The sequence below is a fragment of the Uloborus diversus genome, chromosome 9, assembly GCF_026930045.1.
Source record: "Uloborus diversus isolate 005 chromosome 9, Udiv.v.3.1, whole genome shotgun sequence".
Lineage (NCBI taxonomy): Eukaryota > Metazoa > Arthropoda > Arachnida > Araneae > Uloboridae > Uloborus > Uloborus diversus.
In genome coordinates this window covers 61,422,593-61,442,590 of record NC_072739.1, presented here as the reverse complement: position 1 = coordinate 61,442,590, position 19,998 = coordinate 61,422,593, and the positions used below count along the sequence as shown (strand labels likewise).

Sequence of the window (19,998 nt, the reverse complement as noted above, 5' to 3'; positions counted from 1 at the left end):
TAATTCTAAAACTCACAGTAATTTGTTCTTGACAGGAAAAGATTAAATGATTGAATAGATGAGTAAACTTTTCGGTTACTATCTCTGCAGAAATTTTGCACTATGTGCTTAATTTTACAAAACCAATTTTGTTTCTTCTTGAAATTTGTGGCACGAGACAATGAAAACTCATACACATTAGTTTTTATAAAAAAGTTACAAATATACAACTTTATTCAAATTTCATTTACATTAAAAGTGATAAAATCCAATGGTCATATTTATTGTTAACAATCACTATTTTCAAATATTATGGCCATTCATGTCAATTGGATTGTATATAAGTTCATTATATTTACACTATGGTAGTCTTTCAAGTTTGCGCTGAACAGCTTTGAATTCTCTCATAAGAATGGGAACATTTGCAATTGAAGTATCCATTGCTTGTAGATCTACTAAATAACCAGATATCACATCCAGGCAAAATGCTGTAAATGTTCGCCTGCAATAGGTATTATAAAGATCAAAACTTTAACTTAAAAAAGACGCCCAACATAATGAATAGGTTTTTAATTAGGAAATAAAATTTCATACTTTGCATAATTTATTGATCATGAAAAATGCATGTTTTAATATTTTTTGGTAATCGCTCATGAAAAGAAAATAATGATAATAAGTTTTTTTTTCAAGTTTGAAAATGTCTGAGTTCGTGATGAAATTAGCCCAAGTAAATTCATGTAATAAACATTGAACTTTAACGGATGCTGAATAAAGTGAAAAAATAGCATAAGTTGAGCACAAATTGATTTTGAAGAAAATGTTGCAAATAGCTGTTTTAAGTTCAAGGGAAACTCCATAAAAGTTTATCAGTGCTAAACTGCTCAACACACAAGAAAGTCGTGAGAAAACATACTTCGTGTTCACTCAAGAACTAGGTGTGTACTCATCTCTTTCTTCTTACGTGTTGAGCACTTTTAGCACTGATAAAGAGCAACTCTGAAAACTTGAAATAACTATTTGCAGCATTTTCTTGATAATTTGTACATTAATTACTTTGTTTTCTTATTTTAATCATATTTTAGCACAAAAGTAACTTTTTCAATTAACTGGTGGGTGCTGCCTTAATGAACTATATTACATGGACTAATATTTAACATGAAAATTTATATTATAACAATCTAAAATTCCAAGTTTTATAAAATTTACTTCAAATAATTACAAGTTTATTAAAAAAATTGCACTGCAAATAATTTTTAGTTCAACAAAGCAAAAATTCTTTAAAGAAAATAAATGAATAAATAAATATGAAAATGAAAGTTGTTGAACCAAAGTATTTGTTAAATGCAAATTAAACTAAAATTTTATTTATGTAAAAAAAAGTAAATGAAAATTTTTCTTCAATATGATCTATATTTAATTGCTTGTGTATTAACTGCTAGTTTGAACTAAAGTTAGAATAATTTCTCATTCCAATCCAATAATCTTATCTTATTAACATCAGCAAAAGTTTGCTTTCAAATCAGCAACTTGAAGCTAGTCGCGGTTACAAAAATACAGAAATTTAAAAATAATTTTGACTGAAAAATATTATTACCTTTCATTAACAGGCACAGAGGTTGGATTATCTGTAAAGTGACCAATTAACAAAACTAAGACCGACAGTAAATGCAAAGGCTTTCCGCTTGTTGTCCAACATGAGTCTTTACTTCGATACAAGTTATGGTAAATTTTCATCAGCTCTACAATAGAAACTCCAAGAGACAATATGGTTTCAAACACCCAACAAGGATTGAAATTTAGAGCACATGTCTTCAGTTCCAAGTATTTGATAATAAAAGCTGAAAAAAAAAATACTGTAAGAAACAGGCGATTTATTTCGATTTTCTGCATATAAAGTTAAAATCTGGGAACTTAAGTTATCTACTTGCAGGGCAAGAAATTAAAACAACAAATTTAAAAAAATACGATTATGATTTGCTGAATTTCGCAAAATGCACCCAGTTCAACTTAACAAGGACAAACTATCTTACGGTTCTTTTTTTTTGCTTCCCTTCTCTTTCAATGGCATCAAACCTTTCAAACTCACTTCAAACTAACTACAAGGTATTTGCTACATTTCGAGATTTGAAATCCATGACTTCTGCTCAAAACTTTCGTTGACTCACTGGATACAATTTTTCCAGAAAAAAAAAGAAAAAGAAAAAAGAAACAAATTTTTCATAATGATATCTAAAGGTTTTGTGAAAAGTTTTAGTTGCAAAAATGATTTTTCAAAATAAAGCCTCAAACATGCAGCAATAATGATGTAAAACCACTGGGAACAACGAAACTTTTAAGTGTGATTTTTTTCCTTTCCTTCTTCATTTGAGGTATTTTGAATAAATATTTTATTTTATTAAAAAATAATGAATCTAAAACTTTTTTAATTAAAAATAATATTGTTTAATTTATTAAAAAAATCTGCGACTAGTAATAATTAAGTTATTAGTAAAATTAGGTTTGTAATAAATAAAATAAATGATCAGAAAGAAATAAAATATTGCATTAAAGTATTTAATAATTAACTTACCAGACATTACTAGATGTATTACTGTCAATGTTTTTGGATTACAATTATTTAGGATCCAAATATTTAAAAAAATCCCAAATTTGATTTTTGCAACATTTTTGAACTTTTTGAGAGGAATGAGAGCGGCAAAATTAGAAGTCCTCAACTACACAATTAGACACATAAGATAGATTTAAAATAATGCTAAACACATTTTTATAAATGCCCGAAAGAAGGAATCCCACAGTAAAGAATAACGAGTGAGTATTATAGAAGCAGATGCAATTAGATTTCGAAATGTGTGAAAAATCGGAACTGACGCGTAAAATTCTAACAACTAAGATGCATAAATTTTGCACATAATCTGTAAAATTCAATAAATATGCATGTTCTTAAACTCAAAATCCATGACCAGTTGTCAGTTTCCATGATTTTTGAGCATTTTTTGCTGGATATCATGATTTTCCATGACCATTTTCGATCATAGTCGAAATCCACGACTTTCCCTGGCTTTCCAAGTGCGTGGATACCCGGTAACTAGTTGAAACCCAATTTTTACATCTACATTTCTTACAAATGTAAATGAGTGACTGGACCAATTTTGGTCAGCAAAATTGAAGAGCCCAAAAGCCTTTTGCTTGCTTTAAGAATGTTGTGATCCCCTTGATCTGCACTTGGTAATATTATCCTGGGAATTAAACTTTATACAAATGCAGATTAATTTTCAAACAGTTGAAAAATGGCAATTGTGATAATTTTTTATGGAGAAAAAATCAAATTTATTATTTTATGAATCACATGGGCTACATATGATACTTTTGACTAATGTAATAAGCTTTCCAAGAGTAAGATCATTCTAGCTAGAAATTTAACATCTATATAAATAAAACAGAGAATATCTGTATCTATATGTGTATGAATACATGTATGCTCGCTATACAAATTCAGTTTATGTCGCATCTGGACGAAATTTGGCAGGGAAGGACTTGGGCACTTGAGAAGGCGGCTAGGCAGTTTTGGAAAGTCAAAAAAGAACTTAACAGTTTGAATTTTAATTTTAGGACTGGAAAATGGCATATGAGGGCGAAAAAATGCTCGCAAAAATTAGAATAAAATATCCATAAAAGCTCCTGATTTTTCTGTCCAAGTTCCAATGTTCCAAGGTAATTAGAATGTGAATTATAACTATTTTTAACTAGTTTCATGCTAAAATGTAGGTAAGCCTTCAATTAGAAATTCATTGTTGAACAATACTATTATTCAAATTTGTAGCATGAAGAAAATAATTGAGAATAAAGATCTGTTGCCTTTTTTTTAAAAATATGAACCAGGGTTCATACTCTATTTGGATGAAAAAAATCCATGACTTTTCCAAGACTTTTTCATGACTTCATAAAATTTTTCATGACCTTGTTACAAGAAGGGAATAGTATTATTTAATATCAAATTTGCCAATTTTTTCAGAAAAAAGCATTAGCAAAACTCCTACGTGAGTGCCACTACCCCATCGAAGCACTTGTAATTGCAAAATTGCCAGTGTACACCTAAAAATCTATTTTTATTTGTCTTCATCACAAATTTAAAATCTCAAAGCAAAGTAAAAATACAGTGAATGGAATATAATGATTCTCAAATATCTCTTAATTTTATTAAAAGGCAGAATGATAATGAATGGGACAAAGGTTGACTGAGTTATTACTAAGTTTCAATAGATTTGTTTAAAAGTTTCCTTTTAATGTTAACTGCGCATTTGACCATGCACATAATCTGACAGTATTTTTGTTTTTTAAAGTAAAGTTACATTCTTGAGTAAATTCATGTTTCTAAACCAAATACTTGTTAAAAAAAAAAAACTTTTAGTGGTGTAAATTTTATGATTCATAACTACTTGTTAACTTATTTTCACATTTTTAAATGCATATAAATTAATAGGTTCAGAAATTCCAGAACATTGTGTTTGATTCCTGACACTGAAGGTAGCAGTGAGTAGCAGGGATTAGTTTTGCGGGCTGCATGCTGGGTACTACTGTTTTAGAGTGTACTAGAATTCCCATATTTCTGTATCGCAATGCCTAAGTAAAGATCTTCTTTTTCTAAAACCTTCAACAATTTAAGATAAACTATGATGAGTTTAATAATAAAGATTTACAAGTGATGGAAAACTCGGATGCAATTGAATTGCATTTTTTGAGTGGGCGAAATCAAAAATCTACATTTTTGATTCTACAAACTATATAAGAAGTGCTGAAAATAATGGTAAATTAAAAATGAGTAATGGTCCAAGCAATAAAATTACATTGCAAAAAAAAGACAAGTGGCTGCTACAGAAGTGGAAGCAATGAGATTTCAAATTTCAGACCTGTTTTTGGGATCGTTCAATTTTCCAGTTTTAACAGCTTTTATGTGCAAAGCTGTTAAATCACTCAAGATTTCTAATGCTCTTTTAGCTACCGTTACTTTCTCTTTGGTCGGGACATTTTTCCATGACTTCAAATAAATTTCCATGACTTGGAAAGAAAATTTCAATTTTCCATGACATTTCCAGGTCTGAAATTTGCTAATTTTTTTTCCCATGACTTTCCAGGATTTCCATGACCCGTACGAACCCTGATGAACAAATAAAATTTGGGCCCTTTTGTTTTGAGGCTTTTCCTGCAATCAGGAGATTTTAGATTTTCTTTTTTTTTTTTTGGTTATTTCTCCGCAATTTGTAGCGAAATTTTACTTTTTTGGTTCAAGCCTGATTGTTGAACAGGTCTGGCTTGACAAAACTTATTTTTGAGGTAGCCCCTGCAAAGCCCGGTGACCAAGCTACTGTGAAATAAAACTGCCTTTGCAAGTTTTGCAGCACCTTAAATTATGCTTTCTCTCATTGATTGGGAACACAATATTGCTAAGTTTTAAAACATTTTGATCATTAAATACTTTCCAATGTGATTACATCACCACATGATTAAACCACAAAAATGAAAAGCTATACATAAAAACTTACCTAATGGGAAATACTTGTCTGAGCCAATATAAGCTTGACTGATTGAAATTAACTTCTGTTGCAAAAGTTTAACTCTTGTGTCAGGTTCATTGCCAAGTGTAGCTATAACTTCTGTGTATAATAAAACATAAAACATTTGTTGAGATTTCTGCCAAACACATGATCACAAAATTTGAAAATAGCAATAAAAGAAACATTTTTCTTAGTAATGAAAGTGACATATAACAGCTATGTCTTGGCCTTTCCTTATATTTGTAAACATATGATGCAGGGAATCTAAGCATCAGGTACAATCCAGCACTGTTGATGAAAAAAATATTCGGGGGAGCTCACCTTGAGGTTTGGAGGAGCATACCAAAACAAAAAGGTGTTTGAGATCAATTTACATAATATTTGCATTATTTTTACAATAAAAAACCAAATATTTTGGAGCATAGTCTCCCCCCTCCCCTCCAACTAATACACTGCATCAACTAGACTGTCCTTAGACTAATTCAATAAAGACAACAGTAAGATTTGTGCTTACATGTTATTATTTTCCTTGCATGTGCATGCTCAGCAACTATGTGAATTACATTAGCACCCTATAAAACTCAAATCAATAAGGGAAAAATTCAACTTTTCCTTTATCAGGAAGCATTTCAGTTTATTACCCAATCCCCCCTCCAATATATATAATATACATATATATATAAATTAATTTTATCATTCTTAGTAGCTTGATGGTCAAATGCATCAAAGATTCAACGCGCACAAAAAGATTTCAAACTCCTTTTCTTGAAACCAAAATAAATAAATAAATAAATAAATAAATAACTCATACTAACGTAGTTTAGGTTCAAGATTCCATTCTGACATAATATTTCACCTAGATGAATTTACAGCATAATAATTCTAGAGTCGTGATGTAGGATAAAATTGCAAACTTAAGAAAACTTAACATACAGCTTATCATTCTAGAACTATTTGCATTTAAATACTTCTTTATAAATTTACTTTTTCCTTACTTACAAGCTGAAACTTAAAATAACTGTCAATTTTTGACCCACCCAACCTACACATGTACAGTATACGCTCGATATCACGAAGTCGAAGGGTCGGTTTAAAAAATAGAGATATCAAGTTTTCGAGATAATAAAGTCATAATTGCAATAAAATATAATTCTAAAAATTAGTCATGATAGTTAAAAATAAGTGGAAACATGTAATGAAAGTTGAAAAAAAGTCTTAATACAATTTTTATTTTTAAAATGAGCCAAAAATAACAGAGAATAAAGAATAAAAAAGAACGCTCTGGTGAAGTAGCAAAATGTTGTGATTTACCATAACTAATCTTATCCAGTTTCGAGCGCCCTGGAACAAAAGAAGTTGGACAAAGGATTGCACCATTCCCTGTGCCGTGCCTCAAAAGGGGTTTTCCGTTCATCACTCCTTTTTACAGAGGTGGAAATAAAGCCAAAAGGTCCAACGAAATGGTGTGAGAAGGGGGCGAAAAGTTTTAGGTAAGTTTTTTGGGCTTCTCCAAAACTTGCATTTTCTGACACAATCAGATTCTAGTAACAGTAGATAAGCTTCTCCGAAAAAATTATATTTGACATCGAAAAAACTCGACATAACAAAGTTTTGATTAAAAACTCTTAGACATAAGAATGCAAAACAACATTAGATAAATACGCAAAATCCGGGGGAAAAATAATCTGCCACATCAAGGTTTTCGAGATATCGAGAGTATACTGTATTTGAAACTCAGTTAACTTAAATACAATCATAGTTCTTGAATACTTTACAAAACAATTAAAGCAGTCACAAATAATATAAAACTATTAGTGGTAAAATATGGTTAATACTAACAAAATGTACGATATTTTGATCCCCCCTCCCACAACAAGAAATAATCTCATACCTGTATCAATGATATTTTTCCACAAAGAGTCTATCAGAGCTGGATCATAAAGACCTCCACACTGTACAATGGCCAACTGACTTTCAGGTAAATCAAATACAAGAGCAAAATCTTCATATAACTAGAAATAGAAACAGGGTTGAGGCAACTTGAATATTTTAACAAACATAAATTTAATTCTCAAAATAAAATATAAAACAAAGCTCAAAGCATACAAATAATTTTGTGGCTCCAGGAGGAAAAATTTCCCAGCAATTGATTGTATGAAGTAATAAAGATAAACATATTTTGCTTTTAAGTAAATGAGCCCATTACAGCAGTATTTTTTAATAATTGAAAATCAGTGCATCTCGCTTTGGTCCATTAAACCAGGGCTTAGGAGTCTGAGTCAAGCAGCATGTGAGGTAAAGAAGTCTAAGGTTGAAATCCAAGAGTCAGAGTTGGTCATTTTCCCTCCAAGTCTGCAACTCTACCACTGCTTGCAGAGTCGGACTGGTTTTGGGGTAAAGGAGTCAGAGGCTCTAAAATTTCTGAAGTCAGAGTTGGTCATTTTCCCTTCGACTCTGCAGCAATAGTAAAATCAACCTCCTGTACTTAAAATGGCAGTAGGAAACAAATAAAGAAGTCAGAAAAGTCTTACTTGTGAACAAGAAATACAATGGTAAGTATTTTACATTACTTAGTTTTAAACATTGTGTCTGGTAAATGACATTCTCCATGGATGAAACATTGACGAAGCCTTTCCAGTAAATTTTGCAAAAACTTCTTGTCAGTTCCGGTGGAATGGCAGCCACTGTGGGTAAGTGCTTACTGGGATGCAGAATGATGTTTGCACACAATAGTTTTTCTATCTAAAACCAGTTTTTCAATCCAGTTATATATCATGTTAACCAAACTGGAGCCAAATACAAAAGGCTGGCTGAGTAGTAACAACAACTACAACTAGGAATATATTTTTTAACAATGCATGAACAATGCTCAACATGCCCTGCCATTGCAACTACTGCAAAATGGCACAGAAACTATGATTGATCAATACCACTTCCGACACAAGTATCTCTATCAACACTCACATAGCGTCCTGGCTAAATATGGGAGGTTTGATTTGCCACACTGCATAAGATTTAGTTACTTTTCTACTAACAGGGCTTCCACTCAAAAATGGAAATCAAAATAAAGCACTTTAAAGCACCCTACTTTTTCTTCAACTAGGGTGATTTCTTTGTGTTCTCGGTAAATCATAGCATTTTCATAGTTTAAGTATTATCGTCTCTTTATACTTGGTTCTTGAAGATCCCAGTTACAAATGGAAAAATACAGAAAATATAAATTTCAATAAAATGAAAAATAAAAAAGGAAAACAGTGTAAACGACTATTGAGAACAAAAAAGCAAAATTAATGCTTAATGCAAGATTGAAGTTGTTAAACAAAAAATTTGAGAACCATCTACAGTGGTTTTATGGAGCATCTTGTGATTTTGCAAAGCGGTCCAATATTGAATTTAAAGGTTATTTTTTAAAAAAAACATACCTAAGGTTTATGTTTGTATTCTGATAATTGAAAACACTAGCATAGAAATAATTATTAGAATCTAATTTTAAAACATTTATAAACTAGATGAAACTCTGAGCAAATAATTTTACTATCTCATATCCACACATATGTGATTATAGAGTTCAAATAACAAAATATAATAATAAAAGAAACAATTGAATAATATTATAAATTTTAAAGTTAGTTAAGGTTTCAAAAATTCAAATAATTTTTAAATAATTACAAGGAAAAGACCAAAAGACAAAGGAAAGAAAATACATGAGACTTCAAAAATTTCGACAGAAAAAAATGGGTATTTATGCGACTATTTGAAAATGCTTGTTTAATAAATTTTGATGAGAAATGCCAAGCAAATCAATTTTAAAGCCAAGTTTCAATTCTTGAAAAACAAAGCAGAAAATGGGAGCAGAAAAAGCTTTTTGAAAATAGTTAATATTAATTTTGAAAAGAAAAACAAGCAAATGAAATCATTAACAAAGTAATCTTAGTAATTCACTGAAAATTTCAAATTTCAGTAAAAGAAATCAACAATGGATTTAAGATAATAGAAAAAGAGACGATTGAAAAAAAATTGAGAGACATTTTCATTTTTAAAGACTTGCTTAAAAAAATAAATAAATAAAGCACCTTGTCAAAATCATAAAGAATTTTTGTTCAAAATTAAGCACTTTAAAGGATTTTCAAGGACCCCTGTACCCTGGGAACCCTGTACATAGAAAGTACGGTTAAAATAATTCTTAATAAATATTAATCAGAAAATATTAACTGTTTAACAATTAAGTTCATTTTCTTTGGTATGAAATATCTTTAAAAAAACTTGATTGTGAACATTTTATTTTATTCCGCTGTAAGGTATAGCAAGTTTATTACCAAAGCAGAACTCATTCACAGAACTGACAATTTTCTCCATTTTATATGCACAAAACTAAAGTTAAAATTCTTAATTCTGATATAACCATTTGAGCGATAAAAACTGAATAAATCATTGTAAGAAAAAATTGTAAGCACTTGATTTATACAATGAGGTAAGCACTTGATTATACTAATTGTACAATGAAGAATTCTATATTTGTACAAACTTATTAATTAAAAAAAAATACAGAAGAACCAAAAACAAAGATTTTCTAAAACTGGATTTAAATAAGATCCTGTAAACTACGACTTAACATTACGCCCACAGGCACAAAAGTATTACATTTGTATCAGAGAACATGCAAATTATACATTTTGTATCTAGTCCTAGCCAGTTAATAATTTAGCAACTGGTTCATGTGTTGCACTCTAATGTTTAAAAAGTCACTCAGCCATTTCGAATATATATTTATTTTTTTATTATTATTAATTGGTTATGCATACATTAAAAGTATTTATAGAAGAAAACTTGAAAAAAAAAGAAAAAAAATCATTAAGTAAACTGAAAAAAATTTACTCTTTGAATATCCAGAAAGTTGTTGTTCAATCTTGCAATAGCGTCATCAATTGCGTTATCTGCACGAGATAGTACTTTCCTCTGTTTTAAACACATTTTCTTCTGTTCAACAGCTTCTAGTATCTGCAATTGTATTCTAGCAACCTATGAAAATTAAAATTATGCATAAAAATCCAAAGGACTTGGATTGTACCATATATTTGAACTATACCCAAAGCGACTAACAAATTTACCTTTAGTTATATTCTCCAGAGGCTGAAGCTTAAATATCATTACAAACAGACCAAGATAAAATGTAAAACTGACTGTAAACTCAAATTATTTCTTAAAAATTTTCTGAAGAAAAAGAGGGCCTCTTAAACACTACACTGCAAAAATATCAAGCAATATGCAAGTGGAGAGTCACTAATATGAGACCAGTTTGGTAGCTAATGAGTCATAATTCATGAATGGGTCAGTCTCATATGTAACAAAGAACTGCTACGCAATTGAAGCCACGACATGTTGCACATAGAAAACTTGATAAGTAAATTTTTAAAGAAAACGTCAAAACTGTCTGCAAATTTTGAAAATTTTCTGGGAACAGTGGCCATGCCATGTTGTCTACATCAGCGTTTCTCCACCTTTTTTGACCAATGGACGTACAACAGTTTTTGAAAAAAAATTGCGGATCGGTAATATTATTCTTTATTTCCTTTTCTTTTTTTTTTTCAAAAAAAAAAAACTTTGCATTCGCAGATCGTTAAAAATGACGTGATTTTATTTTTTACAAACCAGTGAGGTTTTTTCCTTTTCTAGTGCAAAAAATAAAACTTCCGGACTCGTTAAATCCTTGTGAAATTTTTTTACGAACAGTTGGTTTTTTTTTTGCAAAATAAAAAATGAATTAATAAATATATAAATAAAACTTCTCACTTGATGTTAAAGAATAAAAGAATTGTTACAAAAAAATTTGAAGGTTAAGAATGAGATAGGTAGTTATTATCATAATTATACACAAGCAGTAATAATAAATGTTGCTGGAAAACCATGGAAGTATGAAAATTAATCAAAAAATGCATGTAAAAGCAAAAATCTCTAAGGACTGGTCAACACTTTTTGAGGACCACTGGTTGAGAATTGCTAGTTTATTGTAATCAGAGTCATTACAAATAATATGTGACTCAATTATTGTAGAAGTTACACACATCATAACAGTGTATTATTTCCTTAAAAAAAGACTGCAAAATTTGCCGTATCTCTGCAGAAATATTTTACTTTATATATTTAAAATTTATTGCTATGAAACATTTATTCTCTTTTTTTTTTTTTTTTTTTTGGAATCTCTTTTTTTCCCTCCACCAATAAAATAAACCATACAGTAAATAACGTTAGGAAGAATTAATACAAACTGAAAATCAGTATTTTATGTCTGACATCTCACCTGAAATTCATACAATAGAAACCTCTAATTGAATACATTTCAACAGTTCCTCATTGCTTTGGATTCATGAAAATCCAACAACTATTAAAATTGCACAAACATGCAAAAAAACTGCTTTAACATGCAAAACCTAATTTTAGAAATTAGTTTTAAAGTTATTCTGAAGAATATTTATATTGGATAATTGGCATAAAGAACTGGATTAGCAGAAGTTGCTTGTCAAAACAACGTAACATAAAGGTACTCCCAGAAACTGCTAAACTATTTCAGAGGTGCACAAAATGTGTCTTAAAATCATCAGATAAAAATAGTTTGAAATACACATGCAAGTCCTTTAGATGTCAATCAGAATATGATGGTAGTAATGTTTAATTTACAACAGAAACCAATTAAAGAAGCGAAAACATTTTTGTTTGAAACAATGTTAGGATTCAAAAAACATTACACAGTAATTAATACATACTTCCATTTTTTCCTCTAGTTCATGCAGAAACTCTCCTTCACCACTGGCAGAAATTCTCATTTCTGAACCTTTGACACACATAATGGCTCGAGATAAATATTCTATCCTTTGAACTAAAGTCATATCAACTCTAAAAATATGAATAGGAAAGAGTCAAGTCAAAAAAAAAAAAAAAAAGAAAAGAAAATGCACTTTAAGTTTGTCTTATTTTGGAAAAACTTCAAAATTTGATTAAATTATAGTGATAACACTTGTAATGAAATTTGATTTTTTTTTCATGCAAATGATACTACATGGTAATGCTATTTCTTTTTCTCAGATCTCTAAAAATTTAAAACAATGATTGAAAATGGCAAATATAAAATATATGCTTCTTAAACCTTGATTGGAAGTGTAACAACATTAAACTACTGTACAAATAGAACAAAATACTTTGAGTAAATAAAGTGATGCATAGTACTCATATGTGCTTAAATTTCATAAGAACTTAGGTTAAAAAATCCGAAAAACATAGCATGATGAAATTCAAGTTTGCAAAACATGTGTGAAAATTTAAAACACAGTATTAATATGTTTACACATAAAAAGTGAACATAATATTCACTCAAGCAGTTTACACATAATTAGGGCCAACAAAAATGCCAATTTTAAACTTTGCATAACAAGGATGCAATCAAAATTGAAATTTTCACATTATTGTCAGAAAACTGCAATAAGTTCACTTACTTGCAATTAAAATTGATAGTGGTTAAAAACCAAAGAACTAGAGGAGCCATTCTGGGGACTCCCGTTTTACTGATTATAAACCCTTTGAAAACTTAGGAGCAAATGGATTCAGGAGAAATAACATAACACAGTGAAACCCAGATTTTGTTGTTATAAAATCATAAAATACGGGAAAAATAAAAATACAGGAAATACATAGGAGCAAAACCAATTATGAGACCCGATGAAAAAACGTTAAATGCGAGGAAAACATAGATTAAGGGGACGTAAAATTTAGGCTTCACTGTATCATAATTTATGCTGAGAAATATGCAATACATTAACTCATTTGTAAAACAAAAAATCAAAATATTACAATTCACATTAATGCATTTGTCATAATTACCCATGTTTTTCAGCTAATTTAGCTAAAACTCTTGATGCAGCAGAAAAATTTTGGTTCTTCTCATAATATTTCCATAACAAATCTAATATATAGGAGTTATCTGGACGAAGTGTAGTACACCTCTTTAAGTAATCTTCCAAGAAATGTGACTTAATCTTGAAAAGAGAACAACAATAAAGTAAGCAAAGGAGTTTTTTTAAAAAAAAAACTAATTGATTTTCAAAATTAAGAAAAAAAAAAAAAAAAAAAAAACACATTGCGGAATGTAAAAAAAAAAAAAAAAAAAGATTAAAATAAATGATTTCTAAGCATACTTACAAATAGGAGGGTATCTGTCTGATTGTTTTCAATCAACCAATCATACAAGGCAACATGAAACAGTTCATCATCAGTTTTTAAGGCCATGTTGAAAATTTCTTCCGACTGAAAAAATGTACATTGCTAAGTAACAAAAATACAAATAGGCGATGCCATGTCACTTAAAAGGAAAATATTTTAGATAAAAGAACAAAATGTATACATGAAACCTCTTTTTTTTTTCCAAAAGATATCTTTAAGATTTCTTTCTCAAACTATTTTTCAGAAAAAAAAAAAAAAGAATAAACTTTGTAAATTTGTATCATTAGTTTTTCTTTAACTTTTCCCTTTTTTCTTTTCTTTAAAATGTATGTGAGCTGGGGGGGGGGGGGGGAATTTAGGAATAAACATAAAGTCTAAACTGAAATGCAACAATGAAGTACGTTGAAAAACCACAAAAGCTTCAGAAATACCTGATCATGCAGGATTGTACACACACAAACATCATATGTATGTGTGCATGTATTTGTGAGAGATTGTCAATAGACAAATAAGAATGTAGACAAGGCACACATAAAGAGTACTAACTAGAAATGATAATTATCGGCGGAGTCTAGTATGAAAGCATGACGGTTATGATTTAAAAGCTCAATTTATTAGATCCATTCTGTTCTTTCTTTTGTATTCTCAAAGTTGAATACTACAAAGATAATTTTCCAACACAAATGAAACAAGATTAATAATAACTCTGAAGAAATATTTTCAAACTACTGATACTAATAGTAATTTCATGAAATAGAAATTCCCGGCAAAAACGGAGGTATCTTGCCTCAGCGATTTTTCCAACTTGAAGTTCGAAAACGCAAATTTAGGCCATCGTTGATGACATTAAGGAAAGGAATGGTTATCAAATCTCCCTCAAAGCAACATTTTGAAATTTAAGTTTCAAAAAGATTATTTCAGACCATCTTTGGTGATGTCAGGAGGACGAAATTGATGGCCTTCCCCCGGGTATTTCGCAAAATAAGAGCTTAAAGATGCAATTGTAGACATCTCAGGTAGAGTTAGGGTAGTGAAATGGGTTCAGGGATTTTTCTCCAGTAATTTTTTGAAACTGAAATTCCAAAAAAGTGCAATTTTAGACGTCTTTTGATCATGTTAGAGAGAAGGGATTCTGAAACATTTAACCAGAATTACTACGAAATTGAAGTTCTAAAATGCAATTTTAAAATAACTCTTTCTTTCAGCGGAAAAGGAAAAGAATAGATTCGAGACCTACATGAAAAAATCTCTATATTTTAGTTATGTCAGATAAAACTGAGGTGACACCCCCCCCCCCCCAATCATGTGTTAACTACATACGTAGTAGAGTTAGATTGCGGGTAGAGCAGGGCGGGGAGTCTCAGTGGGTATGTAGTAGAGGATAGCTAAAAAACCAACTGCCCCCTCCTTGAACACTTTCTAGATCCGTCCTTGGATTCTTGCACACCACATACTAAACTAACATAATATCTGTTGGTTTAAATTTTATCTTCACCTTCTGGGATTTGAAAAAATATATGAATTGGCACTAATTACATCAAGTTGTATCAAAAGAAAAATTAGAAGCAACTTTTAAACCAGAAATAATCTCTTAAAAAATTAGAGAATTTTTTTAAAAACTTTTGAAAAAAAAAAAGATTTTAGTTTTCTACATAAAAAACACACTATTTGTTATCCACATTCACTAATATTGCATTAAATCTTCATTTGAACACTGTGTATATTTTCAAGTTATGAAAGATATTTTCATAATTTGAAAATACCCACAAATCTGCTTTAGTAAATGCAAGATAATAGAGGTATACCTTACATGCTTTTTTCTGAACCACCACATGCAGAGTGTAACAAAAATTGTGAAATCTTAGGAGACAGGAGAAATTTTTAGGCACCAGCGAATTTATTCTCCAGTTTATAGGAAAATTCAGTGCAATATGACTTAAGAATCAGCAACCAAGGATTTTTTTCTACTCACTAGGAATTTACAGATTCTGCTCACAAGTAGGTATAAAATATGTTGCTTGAAGAACATTAAGTTCACATTCAAGCAGAAAAATATGCTTAAGAAAATGATTTTGATTTTAAAATGTAAGAAATTTAATTAGTAGAGAGCTAGAAAGAGAATAAATCTGAGGCTTACATAAACTTTAGCTTCTTCAGGAGCTAGAAGATTTGGATCTCTGGATGGTGGAGGACCCGGAACTTTAGGAATGCTAGGTGATTGTGGATGAGACATACTAAGCAACATCAAATCCTTAATTGCTTCAATAACATTCTTGTAGCACTTCATGCTGTGAATTATTAAAATATTTTTAGTATTCAGCATATGCCCATTGCATTTCAAGATTGCAATTTTATCAGATGAAAAAAAATTTAAAGTTCAAGCAATTTTATTTTAATTGAATTTTTTCTCTTATGCTTTTCATAATTTTCTAGAAAAAAGCAGGAATATTAAAAAATCTAATTTGAAATACTTTTCAATTCTTAAAGAATGCAATTTAGATATACATACATAAAACTCAAAAACATATTCAAGAAGGCTAAAAAATTTTTTTTTAATTTGTTGAAAAACTTACCTTAGCAATTTAAAAGTGAATTTTAAAGAGCTAGTAATTCATCTTTTTTATTGGTATTGATAGGTTATTGACTTATTTGACTTTTTATATAGACATATAGGTTGCAAAACAATTCAAAACAATTTTTGAAAGTAAAAGACAAGGAAATAAAGGAATACAGACAATAAACTATTTGGATTTTTTTGCCATGTATTATTAGGAAACTTAGTTGGTATGGTGTGTACATTTATGTATCTAATAAGAAAATTAGCATTGACTAAAAAAAACCTATTAAAAAAAACAATCTTGCAAATTTATTAATCGGTTACTTATTTCTACAGCTTTACGGGTTACACTTTTGCATTAATTAGATATTACATTTTCCAATAATGTGTAAAATTAATGGAAAGATTAGGGGAAAGATTTGATTGTTCCAAAAACCATTTGGTTTAAACCAAGCAACCCTGTTTTTTTTTACCGCAGAAAATATTTACAATTTAAAATCTCAATTGAAACTTATCAAAATCTTTTTCTACTCTTTACATACCGATTAATGAATGCTTGCATGCCTTGCTGGTCATCTTGAGGTTCTCCATTTTTATAATAATGCAAAGCCAATCCCTGAGGGTCTCGCCTCTGAGCACAGCAAAGACAAAGATCGACAATGCCATTGTAAAATCCGGCACCACGAAATAGGTTGCACATCAACCCCAGATCAACATTAGGAGCAATAGATTTGCACAGCTGAAAACAAAAGCTATTCGTTAAAAAAATATTTACTTAGATGTGGTACCAAATGTTTGAGTGGAAAAAAAAACTATTCATCATGAAAGAAGGTATACAAGCTAAGTGCAATATGCTTTTAGGGAGTTCGTTATTGTCTTTGCAATGCCAAACCATTAAGTTGTTCTCCCCTTGTGTTACATGTAGAGTGGATTAAATGAAAACAGAGCAGTGGTCATAACTTGGTGTATGAGTAGTGTGTTAGTGAGCGCAATAAAACTAACTAAAGGTGGAAGATGAAGAAAAACACCTTATTGAAGAATAAACTTGCTCGTGGTAAGCACACACAATCACATAGTGTGAGCTGGCACTTGAGCAGATTATGACTATTGTTCTTCCTAATATGTTTAAAACGGTAAAGTTTAAACATTTAAAATAAATGCATTATTAATGCTGCTATACAAATTCAAAATATAGCAGTATCATTTCAAAATTTTAATAATATTACATTCATTCTTGAAGCAATACCACAATTATAAGTTCAAAACTATCTATTATAAGAACAAAATTTAAGAAATAAAGGATCAAAACCTGGGAAAGCAGGAATTAAAATAAAGAGAACATTTGCTAAGCAAAATTTGCATTTTAAATATTTTAAAATAATCTATGCACAAAATTAATCATTACAAAACTTAGCTAATTATAAATGCAATATGTAGTAATCTTTTAATAAAAATTACATGCATTCTATACACATAAGATTACAGTGACCATGCTTGTATCAGTAGATTTTGAAACAAATTTTAAAAATTAAACAGTTAAAACTTACTTTTAAAGCTTCAATTAATTCTTTTTCTTTTTCAGCTTTATTCACTATATTTTTGGCATTGAGAACAATCTCATGAGCCTGTCAAAAGATTGATGAACAGTAAATTTTTGAGTGAATTGTAGCATTTATTTAAGCACAACAATATCATTAGACATATGAATAGACAGTAAAATTGATTTGAGAACTTCAGTATCATAAAAGTATTAATATAGTTATTTTGCAACAGAATAACAAAAATGATTTGAACATCTTTTGACACCAAAAGTTAATTTCATAAAATTTGCAAACACACAGTGTTTTTATAGCAAAGTTGATTTTACAGTGAATTTCAACAAGAACTTAATAATTGTAACTTAGTTGTGAGTAGCTAACTAAGCAAATGAATTAAACCCTTGAAATATATTATAAGGGCAAAAGTAAACTGCAATGAAATTAATGGCTTCTTTACAATTCCTTGCAACTGCAATTACAACTTGATAGTTGTGATCATTAAACAAAGACTTTAATTGGTAATTAGGCTTCCCACTGGGGGAAATAGTTAAGGTGGGATTTCCCTGACCAAAATTTTAAGTGGAATTTTTAAAATTGAAGTGGGAGTTTTTTTATTTCAGTTTAGTTTATTGTTTAAACATTTTAAATAAATATTTATTTTCACAAAATATTTGCACATCATGTAGCACAAAATTTATTTCATGAGAGCAGCATCAAAAGAGAAGGTTTTATTTCCTTTCTAAGACAAAGATGCATGTTATATTTTAGCGATATCGACAAATAATTTGTTTAAAGAAAAAGAAACAGAATATCTTTCAATGTGTGTTACATAGACAAGATTCATTTCCTTAAGGGGTAGTCTTGTCTAGCGGCTCGTGTTTAAGGTGATTTTACAGACATAATAGAAAAAAAAACCAATAGCTATTTTACTATCCATTTTTGTCAGCTTTTTGTTGATACTTTAAAAGTATAAAAATGCATAATAGTTGAAAAAAAAAAAACTCTTGAAAAAAGGGGGTCTCCTGGTAGACGTGATTCCAATTCTCCAGGTGATCTGAAACACAAAGTTAGTGTTAATTCTTACTAAACAAAAATGTAGAATTGCCTGGACGTAGCTGATTCGAAAATAATTTGTTTTTTACAAAATAGCATCTTTCTAAAGAAAAAAAAAGTTCATTTTTTGGTTCCTTTTTTAAATTTGGTATATTTTTAAAAATAATAAAATCGAAAAACACATTAAAAGTTTACAGTCTCATTTCAGCAAAAGAGTTTATTTTAACAAAATTAAATGTTTTCCACAATTCCTCATAGAAACTTATTCTTAAAGGTCGAAACTTTAAAAATATGATGGAAAATAATATATTTTTTGAATTTCCAGACAAGAATACTCCCTTAAGTCAATTATTTACCAAATGATATGCTAATGCACTACTCTCAATAATTCTAAAATATGTATCAATATCAATGCCTTAAAAAAGAAAAAAACCGAAAACAGCGATCTTGTCTACGAAAGCGTTTTGGTGTAGCTTCGGCTCAAATGGGTTTAAAGATCTGTTCTGTTTGGTTCAACTAGGAGCAGAAGATAAACTGAAAGTTAAAAAGCTCTTTGATTCGTTCATTGATGTGAAAAGGCATTCATTGATGTAATAAGATGACAGCTGAAAATTGCACAAGCAATTCAATTTATACTGGCAGTGTTCTTAAAATAAATTTGAAGAATAGAAAAATCGAAGGTGAGAAATTTTACGAATTTTTAAACCTATGTCTTTTAATGGTGAAACAGGAAGCAAAATTGTTTTACTGAGTGAGATTTGAGAAAAAGTTGCAGGAATCGCACAATACCGCGTTCTAGTAATGTGGTATTGTCTAGATGATTTTTTTTTCTTTTTATAACTGTCTCACAATACAGTTTTAATAAATAAGTGTTTTGACAATATTTATTTCAAACAAGTTGTGACAAGCATTTGTTTGGCAACTTTTCAAATACTTGCGTGCCAAATGCCATTACTTTTTTTATGTACTCATCTAAAAAGTTTTCAGTTCAATCAGGTTCCGTCAAATTTTCAGTCAATCTAAATGATTTAAAATTTGAGTTTATTGAAATAAAACAATTTCAATTACAAATTACTAAAAAAGTTTATTCCATTAAAGAGATTTATAA

General features: G+C 29.6%; 1 protein-coding gene across 1 annotated transcript in view; it reads right to left on the bottom strand.

Moving 5' to 3' along the window:
- Positions 1 to 248: 248 nt before the first annotated feature.
- LOC129229410 (nuclear pore complex protein Nup155-like) overlaps positions 249 to 19,998 on the bottom strand; it is a 97,258-nt gene continuing 77,508 nt past the window's right edge. Inside the window, exons 26-36 of the mRNA XM_054863714.1 lie at positions 17,847 to 17,924; positions 16,842 to 17,038; positions 15,880 to 16,030; positions 13,722 to 13,826; positions 13,404 to 13,558; positions 12,293 to 12,422; positions 10,407 to 10,550; positions 7,423 to 7,543; positions 5,520 to 5,630; positions 1,574 to 1,817; positions 249 to 481 (exon numbers count right to left, since the gene is read on the bottom strand). Of these exons, the coding sequence (XP_054719689.1) occupies positions 340 to 481; positions 1,574 to 1,817; positions 5,520 to 5,630; positions 7,423 to 7,543; positions 10,407 to 10,550; positions 12,293 to 12,422; positions 13,404 to 13,558; positions 13,722 to 13,826; positions 15,880 to 16,030; positions 16,842 to 17,038; positions 17,847 to 17,924 (1,578 nt within the window). The 3' untranslated portion in view covers positions 249 to 339. The remainder of the gene's footprint in view (positions 482 to 1,573; positions 1,818 to 5,519; positions 5,631 to 7,422; positions 7,544 to 10,406; positions 10,551 to 12,292; positions 12,423 to 13,403; positions 13,559 to 13,721; positions 13,827 to 15,879; positions 16,031 to 16,841; positions 17,039 to 17,846; positions 17,925 to 19,998) is intronic.